This window comes from Gallus gallus, chromosome 2, assembly GCF_016699485.2.
Source record: "Gallus gallus isolate bGalGal1 chromosome 2, bGalGal1.mat.broiler.GRCg7b, whole genome shotgun sequence".
Classification (NCBI taxonomy): domain Eukaryota; kingdom Metazoa; phylum Chordata; class Aves; order Galliformes; family Phasianidae; genus Gallus; species Gallus gallus.
In genome coordinates this window covers 123289071-123308440 of record NC_052533.1, presented here as the reverse complement: position 1 = coordinate 123308440, position 19370 = coordinate 123289071, and the positions used below count along the sequence as shown (strand labels likewise).

The 19370-nt window shown below is 35.6% G+C and overlaps 1 protein-coding gene across 2 annotated transcripts in view; it reads left to right on the top strand.

Annotated features, from left to right (window-relative positions):
• Window positions 1–19370, top strand: part of MMP16 (matrix metallopeptidase 16) — a 175779-nt gene that overhangs the window by 121829 nt on the left and 34580 nt on the right. For both annotated transcript variants that reach the window (NM_205197.3, XM_025147058.3), the window contains exons 5-6: window positions 9062–9223; window positions 11386–11603. In NM_205197.3, the coding sequence (NP_990528.2) occupies window positions 9062–9223; window positions 11386–11603 (380 nt within the window). The remainder of the gene's footprint in view (window positions 1–9061; window positions 9224–11385; window positions 11604–19370) is intronic.

Sequence of the window (19370 nt, the reverse complement as noted above, 5' to 3'; positions counted from 1 at the left end):
GACTTTGCCAATTAAGATTCTAAAATCCCAGTTCTGTCATCATCTGACCAAGAAAAATAATATACATAATCCTATAATGATATTTTTTAACGCATGTGCTTAAGCAGTAAAATAACAATGTGTTCACATAAAATACCCAAATAAATATGCAGTGCTATGTCACTTCATCTTTAAAAAAACATCTAAAGGTCGTATAGATGTGTTAAGCTGGGTAGAAATAATAACCTGTTTTTGATTGCTTTAATGTGAATTAAATTAGAGGATAATATAATTGCTCTCAGCAGTTTAACTGAAACTGGGTAAAAAATTATCTCTGCAGAGAGCCAACACAACTTTTATATATAAATTAAATTCTATGTCCTCCTATTCTGGTGATTTCAGTGATCTGTAGGACCCTTGCAGATTTCTGCCCCACGGGAAGTTACATCTATTGTGAATACTGACAGCATGACTTTGACCTTCCTCCTAGTAATTACATGTATTTTTCTTTACAGTAGGATACACAGGACATTAGGGGAAATGGAGAAAAAAGGAGTATCTCTTCAATACAAAAGCAGACAGAGTGTTAACATGGCACCATTTTAGCTGGGAGGCTTAAAGTCAAAATCTACGTTTGTTGTTGTTAAAGGCAAGGATTTGATTTTGACAGGGACCCAGTCACAATTAAATCCCTTTTATTTTTATCCTCACCCACTCAGTGGGTGGATTTTATCCTGTACCAAGTGGTAGAAAGTTGTCCATTTCCTTCACATGAATGACCCTCAAGGACAGGACAATGGAATAAGCTGAACAATGTGATGTTCTCTTGTACATATCTTGCACCTATCCAAGCCTTTGGTCCCAGCGTAAGTTCTCACTGCCAGGAGTTAGTTTACTGTTCCCACAGCAACAACAAAAAAACAGAAAAAAAGAAAAAAAACAAAAAGGAGAAGTCAGGAAAGATTATTAATAAATAAGATTGCTAAAGTACTAGCAGCATTGAGGCTACTGGGAAAATAGAGTAAGTGTTATTTAGCAACCTCATCATTTTTGTACTCTTTCAATAATAATCATTGTCTTTTAAAAGACTTTCACTGGTGTGAACTTGAGGAATAAAATTGATTTAAGAATTTTTTTTCTAGCAAATTGCAAAATTCCAATATAATTAAAATGTGATTATTTTAAAAAATTAGTTTCTAAAGGTACTAATGAACACACGCAGAGTAGAACTTCAGTCTGCTAACTGGTATTGCTTCATTGCTGTCTGAATGAAAATGTCATCTGACAAAAGTATAAAAATGCAGTAGTGTACCTGCATGCGAAAGAAGTTAGTTGCAGGAGACAGATGGAAATTAATCCCAGGAGATACAGATTCAGCATAAGTGTAGATGTTATTAGTATTTTAGGTTCACTGTCACAGCAGAGTTTCCTCAAAGTGTGAAATAAAACCCTACATTTCATATTTGCAGAAAAAAACCCACATATTTATTGTACCTTTCTGGGAAATGCTATACTCTTGTGCCTCCCTTACCTCCCCAAGAGTAATTCCCAGCTGCTTCGTTTTTCCATTTTTCGAGAATTGGTACTGATTCATGAGTCAGAATTCAAGCTACTTACTAGACAGTTGCAAAATGTAAATATGTATGGGCGCTGCTCTGAAAGTAGTGCCTTCTATTTTATGTTGGCCCATGATGTCAGAAGTGGATGCTGGTGGTATGGCTGTGGAGGTTGAAGCTTCCCACCAATACTCCATGACATTTTGTTGCCATGTGACAGATGGCAGCAGAGGGGCAAATGGCCCCTGACCAAATGGCATCTGACATGAAAGTGCATATAAAGCAGAGGTGTGTCATTGAATTCCTCCATGTGGAAAAAATGGCATCCACTGACTTTTATCAGTGCTTTCTGAAGACTTATGAAAAGCAAACAATGGCTGCCAAATACAGTGAGGCGGTGGGTGCTGTTTCAACAGTGACAACAGCAACAGTGGGTCACCTGTGCTGGTGTAGATTTTTATGAGCACATTGTGCTGCCTCTTTTTTTTATGGATGGTGAAAATGCATAGCTAATGGTGGTGACTGTTGAAAAACTGTTTTGTAGCTGAGCATTTGTTCTATCAAATAGTGCATTTTTACTTTTTTGTATCTGTCAAAATTTCTATGGAAATAAATAGAGGGCATTACTTTCAGAGCAACCTATACAAACTATAAGTAATAAAGCAGAAAATCTTACCTTCTGCATGTTCTGCCTTCTAAGCCAGAGGCTGACCTATATGTAGGCCCCATTCAGAGATGTTATTGATCAGTCTCCTGACTATATTATGCCCACAGTATGCAGAACCAGTACAGTAGTGGCTGAAAGGGCATACACAACTCACATGCCCTTAACAAATCTCAGCAATGATCACTGACTGAGTCATTAAGACAGTCCTGCCTATAGAAGTATTCCCTTGTCAAATTACAAATGAGCATGTTTAAATTTCACACTAATGTCTTGGTCTGTTTAAAATAGGATATTTTTAAAAGAAATATACACGTGTGGGTTTAGGTATATTAAATTATACCCTAAGTATGCTTTGTGTATAACGAACTGCCTGTTTCTAAATTACTTACATCAGTAAGTCAGTTTGAAAATATTTTGGTATATGTATTAGAATTTATAATAACAAAGTAAAAGTAATACATTTGTATATCACTCACTTTTATCCCAGTGGAAAAAATGGCTTAAAACAGTTGTTGAAAATATGCTGTGTGCACAAAATAAGTACATTCAATCCATACAGAAATTGAATACACTGCATAATATGTGTTTTTTAAAAAGTTTTACTCTTATTTTCTCAAAGATAGTACAATATCTCAGCTCTTCCATTTCTCAAAAAATTCTTCCCCATACAACCATAAAACTACTGAATTACATAGAATCATAGAATCGCTAAGGTTGGAAAAGACCCACAGGATCATCCAGTCCAACCACTCGCCCTTCACCAATGGTTCTCGCTAAACCATGTCCCTCTGTTGACATCCAAACGCTCTTTGAACACCACCAGGCTCGGTGACTCCACCTCCTCTCTGGGCAGCCCATTCCAGTGCCTGACCACCCTTTCAGAGAAGTAGTATTTCCTAACATCCAGCCTGAACCCTCCCTGGTGCAGCTTGAAGCCATGCCCTCTAGTCCTATCACTAGTTACATGAGAGAAGAGGCTGACCTCCAGCTCACTACAACCTCCCTTCAGGTAGTTATAGAGAGCAGTAAGGTCTCCCCTGAGCCTCCTCTTCTCTAGACTGAACAATCCCAGCTCCTTCAGCCGCTCCTCATAAGGCCTGTGCTCCAGACCCCTCACCAGCTTTGTTGCCCTCCTCTGGACACACTCCAGGGCCTCGATGTCTTTCTTACAGTGAGGGGCCCAAAACTGGACACAGTACTCAAGATGCAGCCTCACCAGTGCTGAGTACAGGGGAATAATTACTTCCCTGTTCCTGCTGGCCACACTATTTCTGATACAAGCCAGGATGACATTGGCCTTCTTGGCCACCTGGGCACACTGCTGGCTCATGTTCAGTCTAGTGTCAATCAACACCCCCAGGTCCGTTTCCTCTACACAGTCTTCCAGCCACTCTGCCCCAAGCCTATAGCGTTGCCTGGGGTTATTGTGGCCAGAGTGCAGGACCCGGCATTTGGTCTTGTTGAATCCCATCCCGCTGGCTTCAGCCCAGCTATCCAACCTATCCAGATCCCTCTCTTTTCAGTGTCTGATAAAAGTTTGAGATAACATCAAGCAACGGCATATGATTTTTTAGGCTGGGAAACGTGGCACTTTTATTTGGGTAAGAGTATGCCTATGGTTTATATTTAGGATCATGTATACTCTCTATATAGCATACATATACCATGTTTATGTAAGTGAATACGTAATGTAAATGCTGTATTGCAATAAGGTCACGGAGATAAAGAATCTTCTTTTATCACTGACTGTTGAAATATCACATTCAAAATTCTGTACCGTCTGGAAATAATAACAAAGATATACAGCTTCTATTTTTCTGTATGCTGTGCACAGTACGAATCTTTTTCAAAATTTTCCAGCTTTTCAGCAAGTTTGGATTAGCAGCTTTTGTTTAGTGAGTAAATGGTATGAATTAAGAGATTAATGGAAATGCAAAGTGTGCATACTTCAGGCAAGTTCAAGGGCAGCACATGTAATATTTTCTGTTGAACTACAAAGTTGATTTTGAGGTACTCTTGGTTCTTAATAGTTTCGTAACAGAAGTACAGATGAATATTTCATATTCATATGGATTTAATCTTGAGTCTTCTATGTGCATCATGTGAAAAAATGAAGTACAGTAATCTTTGTAAAAATAACCAAAACAGTGTATAAGATATTTTGGTAGTTTTCCAATTTGTTTCTCATTTGAAATTCAGCTTCTAGATTCTTTCTGTATTTCTCTGGATATAAAAGTCTTCAGAATTTAGGTTATATGGCATTTAAACCACTGAGGACCTTTGAGCTCACAATATGTTGTAGCAGTTACTATCACATGCCAAGAAGAACCGAGTGACAAACTGTGGGGTGTAATTTAGTGCTACATCACAAAGATGGCCAAGAGATGAACCCAAGGGTTGCTAAGCCATTAACACATTACTTTTCTAAATTAAGCTCATATACCAATTAAAACAGGAAATAATTTCTCCAGAACTTGCATTTATTTATAGCTTGCTGTGGATAAACGTATTGGCTTTATTTTCTCTGTATACATGAAAAATGATGTATTAGCTACAGAAAAAGGTTTCTCTGTACACCATGCTCCACAGTGTTGGCTGTTGAATATTTGATATATTAATACATATTTATATTCTCAAGTTTGGGCAGTGATTGTAAAGTCAGGCAGATTTAGTGCCTAAAATAGTTTATAGCCTCAGAGAAAAGTGTCAGTATAAAAATAATCATTTTGCCTTAGTTCCTTACACACAGTATTTTTTTCTTTCTGAAATCAAACCTGAGATAAAATAAGAAAAACAATCACAATGTGTTTGAGCCTATACCGTCTATTTTAAATCCCTATACTAATAACATAAGAACAGAGATACAGACATTTCATACTTATGAAATACATTTTGAAATATTTCTCTTCTACCTTGTAAATAAATATAACAAGATGTAACTGAGACAAACACAATGAATATTCACCACTGTATATCATGAAGTGGCAGCTTTTAGTTTAAAAGCCATCATAGCTGTATGTAGTTTAACTGTTACTCATGACTTTTTAAAGTTTTTGAGATGGTACTTCATTTTAACAAGTAGACTGAAATATATGTTTTTACTTGGATAATGATATAGAGTATCATTTGTGACTCTCTCATTCAATGGCAGGGACTGAAAATGTTTAAAAAAGATACCCAGTGCCAATACATTAACAAAGTTAGCCAGAGCTGGTATGAATATTCACTTGCCTCTACACTTCATCTTTCTCTGAACACTGATCAAGGAACTATATATTTACCTTGAGGTCACTAGTACACTTCTATGCAGCCTGGAGAGAAGGAAGGAGCACTCTCAGTGGTAATAGTAACACTGTGGTGCTCAAGGCAGGCCTGCTTTTAAAATCAAAGGGGGTCTGAATAATTATTGCTGAACTGTAGAAATCTGGTTATATACAAGAGACAAAGGATAGAAACTATGGCAGTAGTGAGTCTTACCTGCAGTGGTCTCATGCAGCACATCTTGAACTGGTTTAAACTTCAGTTTCAACTGCACTGAGTTATTTGGGTCAGTTTAAACTCAGGATGCCCTGGAGACAATCGTGACTCTTGATGGAAATTATTATGAATAATGGGTCTATTTGACTATAAGTAGAAAATATGTTCCCTGTTAAATTACTCTGTCACCCCAGGCAAGAATATTATTCTCCCAGTTTTTTCCTGTGACCTTCTTCCTTTTCTCCTTATGTGCTTCCTCCAAGGGCTGCTCTGTCTCTGGTTTACGTCATTTTATAGCTCCCCTGATGTCTACAAGTTGCACTGCAGAAGTTGGAAATTATCACAGTCCCCTTTTTCCCTTTTGGGTTTAGGCTATAACTACGTTGGGGAGGGGGAAAGAGGCAAGCAGATGCTGAATATTTATTTTATTCTTGCTTAATCACCCTACCCAAAAGACGTAGGAAGAAAGATAAATAGCCATCCTTTGTGTAACACCTGTTCTCTAACATAGTCCCATTATTGCTTAGAAGTAATTTGGAGGTGCTTTGCCATACAAACAGGATCATACAAACATGATCCTGGTAGAAACATGTGCCAGTAGATTACAGTGTATTTTATTTATTTCTGTTCCACTGTGTAATTCAAGGGACCTCGAGGTCAGCATGGAACAAGATACAGGAATGCCTGGAGGTCTCTACAAGGACTCACTGGTGACTAAAAACCAAAGTATCTATTGATCGTTCATCCATTGCATAAGTGGCACAATTAGAGAGAAGAAGTAGACACTTCCAAGGCTATTTTATTAGGTGTGGTTTTGTGAAATTTTAGAAATTGTTATAAGTTCACCTCCCAGTCCCTCATGTTAAACAGTAGGGTTGAATAGCATGTGTAAAACACTCTTTAATTTATTGATATTGACCAGCATAACCTTGTGGTAGAATCAAATATTATCAATTTGAAACCATGTGAAAATGGTTCAATAAATACTGTGTGCAACTTGTTAGTTTAATTATTAATACAAAGAGTTAGACCTGTTGATATTCTTAATTATGATGATAGAAACCAAGGTCAAGGAGGAAATTAGCTTTTTGTCACATGTGATGAGCAAAAGGAAGTTCAATCTTACATATACAATTTAATGCCACTGAAATTATTCATTCTAATAAACTTGTGCTGAAACTCTAACTTCCACAAAATGCAGAAAAGAGTTGTGAGCCTTGTCATAATATAATGGTTATGGCACAGTAACATCTTCCTTCACGTCTTTTCATCTTAAGTTATCGTTATTAAGGGATTTTAATTATTCCATTGTGAGTGAATGAATACCTTTACAGAGTTTCTCCTGTGTATCACTTATAATGCTGAGGTTAACTACAGAAGCTGTGGATTATTTGTATGAGATGATGTCAAGATCAGTTTTGACTGGATATGGAAGGGTAAATTCAAGTATCAAAAACACTCCTGACAGGAACAGTCGGGCTCCACAAACCTATTACAACAGTGCACTGAAAATCTTCTTTGCTATATAAAGAACTGCATCCAATATATATAGATAGTTGAGAAAGTATTTAATCTGAAAACCACATAATTATAAATGATAGGATAAACTCTTCTCATTTCTGAATGCATATTATGTCAGATTAATTTTTGAAAGGTGGTTTTTTTCTCTGCACAGTTATACTGATAAAAGAGCATAAGCATTTAGTTTTCATATTTCTGGATTAAGAATCAGAAAGACATGAAAAGACTGTCAACTAAGAACGGAGTTTTATCTATGACTGTTTGCATCCTTTCAATCAAACATTTATTTTACAAACATCAGCATGGCTCCATATATCATAAAGATATCTACTGCCAAGTATTTCTCCTTTCGTATGTACCTAGGAGAAAGTTTATTTCTTCATGTCAGCAAGAGAAAATACTTGAAAAATTGAAATGCTGTCAACTATATCTTCAAAGTTCTATAAATTGATAAATATACATATATTTCCTAAATCCAGTGTTTACCATTATTATTACATTATAATAGTTTTTAGAATTCCAGTGCTAGCAGTGGAATAACTATCTATCTCCAAAGAATGTACAGAATTTAGAATAAGAGTAAATGTTGAATATTTTCTCATCCTAATATACAGCTCTCTTCTAGACCATGGAATAAGCTACCCCACTGTTAATTTCTCATCACTTAAAATGGCATTTCAACAAGAAACTACCTACTATGGGTTGGACCACTTTCACTTATGTCCAACCTTCTAAAAGTTCAGTATAAGATGGATATCTAGAAAAATTCTTACGTCAGTTAGACAGGAACACATCTGAGGAATGATTCTTCCTATTCCTAAGTGATGAAAATGAGCAAAACCCTGGATGTGAACAATCTCCAAGTAACCACTATCTTTCTCCTGATGTAAAACACATTTTTCCAAAGTCTCATTATGTTACAGGTTGACTACAGACAGAATCTGTACAAAAGACTCATAGAATGATATGCTAAAGACATAATGAATAAAAATAGACAAAATGAATACCATAGAGGTCTAACTCTGGAACTTTTATAGAAACAATTGCCCTAACTGTAATTTGTGTGTTTTGTTGTTTTTTTCTTTTTCAGAGTGTACAGTAAATCTTGTAACATTTCTAATTTTTCCAATAGCTTATAATAAAAATTAAATGTGGATTTTTGGAAGGGAAAAACTGAAGTGTGAGATAAGTCTATAACATGAGTCTGACGTTTGATTGTTTATATCTATATAAACCAAAATTTCTAATATTTAAGAATTTGCAAATAAAAGAGGATTACACAATGAAACAAATATGGGCATTCTATTTATATAAGGACAGCAAGACACCCATATTTTCCACGTTGGGATTTCTATTATGGTGATTCAGAATTGGACAACATGTACAGATAATCAGCAGGGGCCTGACTGCAAGCATTTGAATGACTAAATTCCCTTTAGGGCGTGTCCTATATAGGTAGTTCTTAGTTTATAAAATTAACTACAACCAGCAGGGATATTTACTTTTTGGAACTATATCTTGATGCAGACATTTTCATTTTGGCTAATTACACCATAAACCTATGTCTAAAGTTGTACGCAAGACTAGATGCCAGCTATGGCACTTGAATGCTGTCTTAACTATGTGCATCAGTTAAATAAATAAGCGCATTTATGGTATCCATAAGAGTGCCATATATATTATGTAACAACAATAAAAATTAACAATTTTTAACAATTGCCTTCATGGTTTTGTTGTTAAGTATCAATGAGAGAAATCAATTTTAGTGAAAATGTCTTTCAAGTGAAGAGTGTTCCACTTGTGTTATTTCTTTTACTATGCTCACAGTTTCAAGAACTTTTTCCCTTGCTTCTCTCCATAGGAAATGATCTGTTTCTAGTTGCTGTGCACGAACTGGGACATGCTCTGGGCTTGGAGCACTCTAATGATCCCACAGCAATTATGGCTCCATTTTATCAGTATATGGAAACTGACAACTTCAAACTACCTAATGATGATTTACAGGGCATCCAGAAGATATATGGTATGTCATGTTTTAATTAGGAAACTTGAACATTTTCTCTTAAGAATGTGTTTGAGAACCTCCTGTTCACATCATTTTTATAAAAAAAAAAATTGTTGGGGCAGCCTCTGCCCCATCTGTCTATTTATGCCATACATCCAGTATGTATAATTTGGACCTACCTTGTTTAATATTCTCCAATTCATTTTGTATCAGATTTAATTTTGTGCTCATTTAATTTTGCGCATTTTAGAAGCTAAACTGAATATTATTAGGGCCATTCCTTTCTCATCTTTACTGCTACAAAGGACACCTATATTGGTAGAGAATAGCAGTACTGCTAATTAGAACTTTCCTGCCACTACTTTATGTTTTATATTAACAAGCTTCTTAAATATCATATTAGCAAGCACTGATATATATTTTCATAAAGCTTAAATAGTAGTTTCAAAATGATTGGCTTACCAAGTTTTTTGTTGTTTTTTCCTGTGTGATTAGCTAAAAGGAAGGTTATTTCTCATGACCTCAGTTAGTAGTCTAGACTTAAAGGCTAGACAACAATACTTTGCTAAAAACTAACCACTAAGCTCTAACAGCTGTGGGCTATACATTAGGAGAAGTGTGTTACCCATGGGAAGTAATATCTGACATCACTAGCAAATAGCATATGAAAACTTTGGTTTGGGGTTACAGTCTTTCCAACATGTGCTGCTGCACACTGATCCCTTTGCTCTCTTTCAAATGAAAAGATGACTGAGAATCATATGCCACAATAAAAATGTCATGCCTATTAAAATGATTACTTTGATCTTCATTTTTCCTCCAAACAACATTATTAACTGTAAATTATAAATGCTGCACTTTAAAACTGTGAATGAAAAAAATGCCATATTAAATTGGATGACAACCATTTGGGGAGTTCACCATTTTCTTATGCAGTCAATATTTTTTTTCAAAAGCTATGCTTATTGTGAATAAATATCAGAAATTCAAAGGACATTTATGCATTTTTAGAGTTCTCTTACTGTTCAAATGTCTTTCTGGACCTAGTCATGCAAACTATGTTTATATTTTGAAATAAAAATTGATTGTGTATTTAAATGATTTGAAGACAGAACTAAATAGATTGAGCCAAATTAGCATGTTCGTCTTGTTTCCAGAAATATCACTGATCCAATGGAAGCTTCCTATCTCTTTATACATAGAAAACATGAGTAAATGTAGTAATACATGTTGAAAGGGAAAGATATATTGAAATGAATGTAAAGTATTATGCCATTAGGATTATAAAAAGTATCTGCCCAGGAAGGCCATTTGACTTTTGAATAGAGAAATTATGAGTGGGACAGTTATTTTATCTGCCATCAACCCCTGTAAATTATGAACAAAAATGTGTTTGCAAGAAGAAAAATGTTTTTAAAAAACTATATAGTTAAGTTTTCATTTTAGTTATTCCTTTTCAATTTATCCTCAGAAATTCTTTTAATAACTAGCTATCTAGATTTGTTAAAATCACTGACAAATACAAATTCAAAATTAGACATAAACAATTAATTTAACTTTGAAGAAAATTTGTGAATTAGGGTCTTTGTTTATGTGGATGCCTATGATTTGAATTCCAGTTTCAAGAACATTTAGACATAGCAAGGAGTATTGTGGAAATCTAGGAATATATCCTGAAAAAGATTCTAATATGCCTACAAATTGGGTCAGCAGTAATTATATAGGCATATACAGCCATATGTGAATTGATAAGTAGAAGAAAAAAAATGGCTTGAAAACATTGATTGACAATGTTTTGATTAGGAAAGGGTCTTTTTGATTCATTATTTCATGAAATAGGCAGTGATTCGGTCTTAAAAATTCTTATTCAGTTGGTACATGCAGTGAATTACTTCTCATCTGAAATGATAGTGGAATGTGCATCCTTTGAAGATTTTTGGAGGGATGATACTGAATAGTGAAAAATAATTATTTTCTTCATTAATGCCTTAGTTCTGTAGCACATCTTCACTATATCCTTTAACAGCATGGGAATGGTAGGTCACTTTTTCGATTTCCTTTCCAGTGCACTGCAGGTTTTACACTGCTTAGTTTTCTTGTTTGTCTGTTTCTTTTTTTCTATTTCTTCTTGGAATGTCACTGACAGGCAAATAAATTACATCTTGCTGCCATTTTTAAAGGTCCACCTGACAGGATCCCACCACCAACAAGACCTCTGCCAACAGTGCCACCTCATCGTTCTATCCCTCCAGCAGACCCACGGAAAAATGACAGACAGCCTAAGCCTCCCCGGCCACCCACTGGTGACAAACCTTCCTATCCTGGGGCCAAACCTAACATCTGTGATGGGAACTTCAACACTTTGGCTATTCTTCGCCGGGAAATGTTTGTTTTCAAGGTAGGAGGCTGTGAATTTTTCAGCGTTACATCAAGTGTCTACATTTCTACATTTTTTTTAAAGCAAACTCTCATTCACCATGACTCCACTTTCCCAGCTCTCTCACAGTTAGAAAGTTTGAGAAAGAAATTAAAAAGTAAATATACACATGGCTTAAACATCTAGCAGACGGCTGCTGTAATGTTCTAAATTTGGAAAATACCCATGTCAGCAAAAACTGTAATGCCTCAAAATGTAAAGTTAAATAAATGCTGCATGTTATGAAGAGATAAAAAAGTATAACTCAGCTCATAAGTAGGAGGTGGTAAGAATGATTCTGTTGGGAAAACAGCCACGTCCAGACATATAGTAGATACTGTATGTCTTTAATTCTGTTTTGTTTTTTATTTTGCCTGAAGATAAAATTTCAGCTTTACAATTAGGTAAGTCATTTAGAAAGAAACTATCTAAGTAAAGTCTTTGTCACAAAAATACAAAAAAAATTACTGCAAATGTGTCATTGTCTTTTTCCATTCATATTCTAGCTCTAAGCTGATAAATGTAGTATATGCAACAAACTGAACTAAACAAACTGAAATGAAAAGTAGTCTTTTGATAGAAGGTCTTTACTAGGGCTCATGAACATCAAAGCTATCTTAGGAGAATGATCTATGACATTGTATCCAGAAAGCATTCAATGTTGAAGAATAATTACAGAATGCTTATTATTCTGTGTCTTAAAACTACTTGCTGACAAGTATTGCTGTGCAAATGTTCCGGAAGCGTGCAACAGTATAATTTCTTATTTTAAACTATTTGTGTGCCAAATGTGCTTATACAATAGGAAGTGAAGGACCTGAGTTTTGTAAATCTGTGACATGATTCAACATGAATAGATTGCAATTTTTTCATCTACATGCACATATGAATTTGTCCTAAAACAGGAAGCTCCAAGTCTAATGGTTTTTGTTGACCTTTCTGATGAGATCCATTTCCCCCATAATATGTTTTCTTCTTATGTGCATTATTGCTCCAGATTAATCTCTTTAGCAGTACTATCTGGGCTTTTACTGTCTTTAGCATACCTCAGAAACATATTTATTGATAGCCTCTCATGAATTCATTCAAACATTTGAGCTACCTTCACAACTCAGTGGGCAGGATTTCTATTTCTTTCTTTCTTTCTTTCTTTCTTTCTTTCTTTCTTTCTTTCTTTCTTTCTTTCTTTCTTTCTTTCTTTCTTTCTTTCTTTCTTTCTTTCTTTCTTTCTTTCTTTCTTTCTTTCTTTCTTTCTTTCTTTCTTTCTTTCTTTCTTTCTTTCTTTCTTTCTTTCTTTCTTTCTTTCTTTCTTTCTTTTCCCCATGAAGATCTAAGGATTTTTCGATCCCTGGGAATGTCAGACCTTTTCATTTCAACCTCTAGGAGGTCCTCAACCATCAGTCTTTTATGACTAAAACTCAAAGGTTAAAGAAGACTCTAATTTTTTAACTTGAAGTTAAGCAGTATATTAAACTACCTACTTCAATCTCATATCCACCTCAAGAGCACTAGAAAATACTGCCATTTATTTTAGACATAAATCAATAAATAATGAAATGCTATCCCACTAACACAGAATTTCCTGTCTAGCAAAGTCTGTATTCCTGGAAAAATAATATTGACCATCATTACTGATTACTCTTTGCTACTCTGATTGAAAAGACTGTATTTTCTTCTACAAGTGTTAGCTGCTTATTGCCCTAACACTGTATGTTTACTATATCACCTATATGCTTACTAGTGTGCAAACTGCCTTTATGTTCTAACAGCTAAAACTCCATTTGTGATCCACACCCGAATGAGGAAACATGGGCATATATTATCAGAAAGAAACCAGAATCAGAGTGTGTACAACTTTTGTGTTTAGAGACTGACTTCAAAATTAGGTTGTTTTCTTAAAAGCAAAGTGTTGGGAAGAGAAGAAAAAGATACAAGTTCTCCAGATTAATTTTTTTTAAGGGTCCTGCAGTCCCTTAAAATAATTTCAGAGTATCTGGTAACGTGGCAAGGCATAACTTGGGCTAGCATGCTAAACAGTAGGCTTTAGTTAAGTATAAAAATCCTAACTTTGTAGTCTGAGTGTCTTTGAATGCTTGCATTAGTAGGCGTTAACTTTCTGGTTCAGAAAATAATTTTCTAAGGAAGATTTTGGTCTACTAAAGCAGTTATCTTTGTGAATTTATTTTTCGGTTTTTTTTTTGTTTGGTTTTTTTTTGGTGTTCTGGTGTTTTGGTTTATCTGTTAGGTTCTTTTTTTGTTGCTGTTGTTCTCTTGTTTGTTTATTTGGTTGCATTTTTTTTGTTTGTTTGTTTCTTTCTTTATTTTGCATGGGGAGGAGCATGGAAGGAACAGGTAAAGGAAGAAATCAGATAAGTCAGAAACTGTTCTTATTTTTCTACTTTTCTTTGCAGACATCAGGGAGAGAGAGAGCAGGTTACAAGTGAAAGCTCAGCACATCATACTGTAGCAGAAGAACAGGAATTCATTTTCAAAAGGCATAAACAGAAATTAGGAATGAATTCAGGAAAAGCATCCAGCAGTGGAGAAAGTGAAGCTGGGAGTTCTGTATTCTAACACAACAGAAAAGATCAACCTCCTTGGCCGACGACCCTTAGTGCTAGTGTGAAGAACTGGGATGACAGGAGAGATGGGCTGAGAGCCCATACAGGAGAGGTGGAGAGGAAGCAGGGATTGATGGCAGTACTGTACCAGGTAGAACCAATTAAAGAAGACTTATGACCTCCAGTGGAAGAATTATTGCAGGATAGTTCCCAAATGAGTTAAAATTAATAAAATTGGAGGCTAATCAGATTATATCCTTTGCTTGTTTCCTCTTTACCCACAGATTTGCAATGTGTTTCACCCTGATTTATAGGAGGGAGAGGAGGTTCTTTGATATATGTATACCCGACGTGAGATTAAGAAACAACAGTTCAAATATTGGTCTGACCAGTTTATTACAAATCCTAGTCATTCAGGGAGATGGGGAAGGGAAGAAGGGCGATAGAAAAGATAGGAAATAGAAGCAGGGAGTCTTTGTAGGAAGCAAGAGGTAGATAGTCACCACCATGGGTCCAGCGTGGTTCGTAGTTCAGTCACTGATCTTCAGTAGTGGTGGGTCATCAGGCATTGTTGTTCCATTGACAACAATGACTGTGACCTGCCTTTCAATGGCAGTACAAACTTATTTATGTATCCAAAGTGGTTGAGTTAGCACCTTTTGTAGTGACAGCTTCTGGCTTTTGAATCTCAGCAAGAACTCATTTTGTTCCCATCTTCCAGACCTTGCCAGCAGATAAGAGGGAGCATGGAGGCACCAACTTGTATCTTGCATTCACAGGATACAGTGGTGTCATCCCCCAGTCTCCCATAGCAAACTGGAGTTATTTGGTCACAGACCAGATCTTCCACCATTAAACAGTCCTGAGCACTCTCTTCCAAAGGCAAACAGCTCCAAAGAAATGCTTTCAAATGTAAAATTGTCTACACAGTGATATTGATTGCCACGGAAACACCCACCTCTCATCACCTAGATAAGTCAGAGTCTTATCCTAAGAAATGCCTCAGAAAGCAAGCTTTGAGCCAAAAACAAAGAAGGATACATACACAATGACTGTATGGTTGCAAATTTTACTGCCTTCTGAATGGTATGTGTGCTCTGTACAAATTTCAAAATGAAAATAGTGAATATCTTTATCTTGTGGTCCAGTCTAAAGATCAGGTGCTCAATTTTTTTAAATAAGCCTTGAAATTGCTTGGTAGCTTAGCCACAGACTTAAAGAACACAAGCCCTCTGAATAATTAGATTCTAATTTGAACATAAAAGTGAAGCACAGAAGATAGTACTTAGAGATACGCTGTGGATTTTTGGAGTAGATGACAATATTAATTTCTAGAAGAGTGCTTTTCTTGACTGTTGAGCTGTTAAGTATACTTAAGTGTATTGAAATATTAGAGACAATTTCTGTATTTAGTAAAATCGATGAACTTCATGGGTTTAAGAATATCTGACATTCTCCGATAGATATAAGCAAAGTAAAAATGAATAACAGTAAACTTAAAGGGAAAATGAAATTTATGGTCATCCTTCTCTTTTTATTTTTTGCCATTGCTTTGACAAAGAGGCAATCCTAGTAACACTTGACAAAATTTGTGTGGTTTTAGAGAAATGTAGTAAATAGAAATTGTACGTCATGTAACGTTACTGGTAAATACAACAGTAAAAGCAATCAACTTGTCAAAGATTCCCTGAAGATCAGCAAATAACATTTTGCAGATCAACTAACTTGGTAGAAATGACTGGATCTCAAGGAAAAATTATTTTTTCATCAAATATATATGGAGTGGTGCCATACATTTTGTTCCAAAATGACTTATTTTCCTGAATTCTTTTAATTACATGACTAGAAAAATGCCTGTGCTAGCAGTAAGGCATGGGGACACAGAATGCTAAAACCCAAAAATATTTGCTTAAATCCATGTAATTTAAGTATTGGCTTTAGCTGACTTAAGTGATATTTTAAAATGTATTAAGTAAATGTATGAAGTTTGTATGTAGTTCTTTCAATTGTTGTTATTATTTAAAATGTGCTTGAACTGGTGAAAGCTACCATCAGGACAAAAATTTCTATGCCAAAGTTTACCAGTGCCAAGTCTTTATCTTGAGATTCCATTTAGCTTCTGTAATTATGTTGAATGCAATTAGTATTAGCTGACACTCTCATTTCCAGTGTTTTCTCCTCCAGCAATTTTCTCCCCCTTTTTAGTTAGAAAATGGCTGAAAAATGGAGAAAAGCAAATAGAGGAAGTTGTAAAAAGTGGTATGACACTGCCTGTATGCCTGTGCTTAGAGGAAAAAACTTCTCAACCATTGTATGTAGCAATATGTGGTATCTGACAATCCTGTCTTCTGCTTGAAGTCTCCCAAAAGTACCACTAGGTTTACTGCTTTATGAAAGAAACCCCACTGTTTAAGGACACCAGAAAGGATCCATTAGTGTAGATGTTTACAACATACATTTCCAAAATATCTCCCTGTGTTCTGTGCTTTTCCAGTCTTCTGTAGAAAGAAGAAAAAAGAATTTTGATGAATATCCTACCAATAAAGGTACTTACATTAACAACTTCTGAAGATTTTATGCAGTCTTTAAAAAGTTTCTGAAGGTCCAGTGATTGCACAGAAAGTATTATCTCTCAAAGGAGGAGGGCAGAGTCACACTGGTTGTTTATTCGGTTATTTTTGAGGTGTGTATAGCTTGTGTTAGACTCTACATGCTGAAAGTTCCTTGGCAACAAAATTACTTCTAGTTCTGCTTCAACCATTTGTGTAACTGCTGTTACTTCTTCATGTTTCTTTTAAGTTTACATTTATTTTAACAAAATCCTTAAATGTAACAAAATCCTCAATCTACAAAACCAAGCACCTGATGTGTCAAACAAACAAATTAGAGAAACAAGTTATGTCTCTTAGACAGACAATTTTGCTTCATGGAAGACATTGCATTGATACTTTCTACTTCACTGCTAATTCTTTAAGAAACAAATTAATAGTTCCAATATAATTTATAATTTTTTTTAGTATTCACGTTGGAAAAGTGAACTCATTGCTTCGAGAATAGCATCTTTAACCACTGCCATATACTAGGGTGTTCGTTGAAATGTAAAGTGTAGGAGTAAGAAGCATGTCCATCAGAGGAAGAACATTTACAGCTCAGAGAAATGTCTTCTCAAATGTTAGTGTTACAGATGGTAGAGTAATGAAACAATTTTTAGGAAGGCCTTAACAGGCTGTGTTTTACTGTTTTACAGTATTCTTTTTCCTCAACTTGCAGAAAATTGTTTTCCAATTCTTTATTTGCTAAGAACCACTGTAAAAACATTACTGAAGTGCAAAACAAGCAAAGGCAATTAGGCTGTCATTACCTCTTGACATTAGTTTAGGCAGCAGTTTCTTTCATATATAACAGTATAGATGCCATTCAATAACCCTTTCAGAATTTGTATTTATACAGAGTATGCTGTTAAACACAAAAGGAAAAACAACAACAACTAACCCTGTTTCTTGTTATGTGGTAAACACAAGAGGATTTTTAAAAGCATTTTAGCCTTGACTACTTTATCATAACTGGTGATCTAATTAAAAAAAAAAAAATCTAAGAGACAGAGGGGATGTAGAGACAATGAAGCAGACATGATATGAGACCTGACTCCACAGTATTTTGAAAGATATTTTTTCAAAGCTGTCCTAGACTGTTTGTGTAGCTGTTTTTCATCACGTGATGCTGTGGATGTCTGGCCTGTCAGCTGCAGCCTGGGAAAGTTTAGCAGAGGAAGCTACGGAAGTAAAGACTTCAGGATCTGAGAGGGGAAAATACTCGACATCTCAGCTGTAAAAGATTAGGAGTGGGAAGTCAGAAGAAGTTAAGCCTGCAGAGGGTAGAAAGCCTGCAGAGGGTAGACTCCTTTCTCCATGCTTTTCAAATCGTTATGTTAGGAAGAACAATCTGATGGGAGGAGGACAGCTTTATTCAGATAAGTCAGATGCCATGTTGAAAAGAAGGGAGAAAAGCAGTGAATATTCAGTAGGGACTTCAGTGAATTACAGTAGATGAATCCCATTGGAAATGTATAGAATGGATGCTCTATGGCATGATGCAAACCGTAGAATATCAAGAAGGACAAAAGCATGGAAATGCTGAAATACCAAAAAGTCATAATTTATGTATTTTTATATATGGGTACTTTAACTGGCTGATGGTAAAATATCTTCCAAATGTTATTTAAACCTTTTAGTGTCCTCCTCTTTCATATAAGCTCCCTACAAGTACTGGATGACCTCAGCAAGGCCTCTCTAGAGCCTTCTGCAAGCTAAACAAGCACAACTCCCTTAACCTTTCTTCGTAGGAAAGATGCTCCAGCCCTTTGATAATCTTCACAGCCTAGAATAGTTCCATTAAACCCCATGCCTTCCTCTCACCTTTAAAAATAATTGTCTTGGTCACAGTTCCTCTAAAAGACGGGAACCCAGTCATAACAACAGTTATTATCCATAACTTACTAACCTATATGCATATTATTACACATATAATCTATAGAAAGATATAAAGAATTGCAACCATATATTATTAGAGACTTATTTACAAGAGTGCCAGTGTAATGTATTTATATGTTATTCAAACTCATAAACAACTTGAACTGATTAATAATCAGTTACAGTAACAATCTGTGCTATCTGGCTAATAATACTCATATTATTCATGTACTGGCCTATTGCAAAGTATAACCTTAGAAGGATGCATGACTCAGTATCTTCAGCAGGGCTTTAGATTTGTCTGACAGAAGAGTATTTTTTTTTTTTTTTTCCAAGAAGGCTTTGTTTTCATTGGCAAACGATATGGTGTAAAAGGATTTGATCAGCGTCAAAGCAGATGGTAGTGAGCTCCTCTCATGTCTGTCATATGTGCTTTGCTTTTAATTAGATACAGTCTGTCCTCCCAGGCCAAACAGTTCCATTACAAATGTAGTTCAGATTTTTCTGAAGGGTAGCCATCCCTTAGACACTGGTGTCTTTGACTGTGGGCCCCTTGATGGTGTACCACACAATGATTTCATTCAATGCAAGTGATGTTAGCATGTTGTTAACAAGTCAGTGCCCACGCCATCTTGCCCTGAATAAACCTGCCTGTGCAAAACACGTATTATTATTTCACCTCAAGCTATTTTTTGAGTGACACAATGGTACCTGCTGTT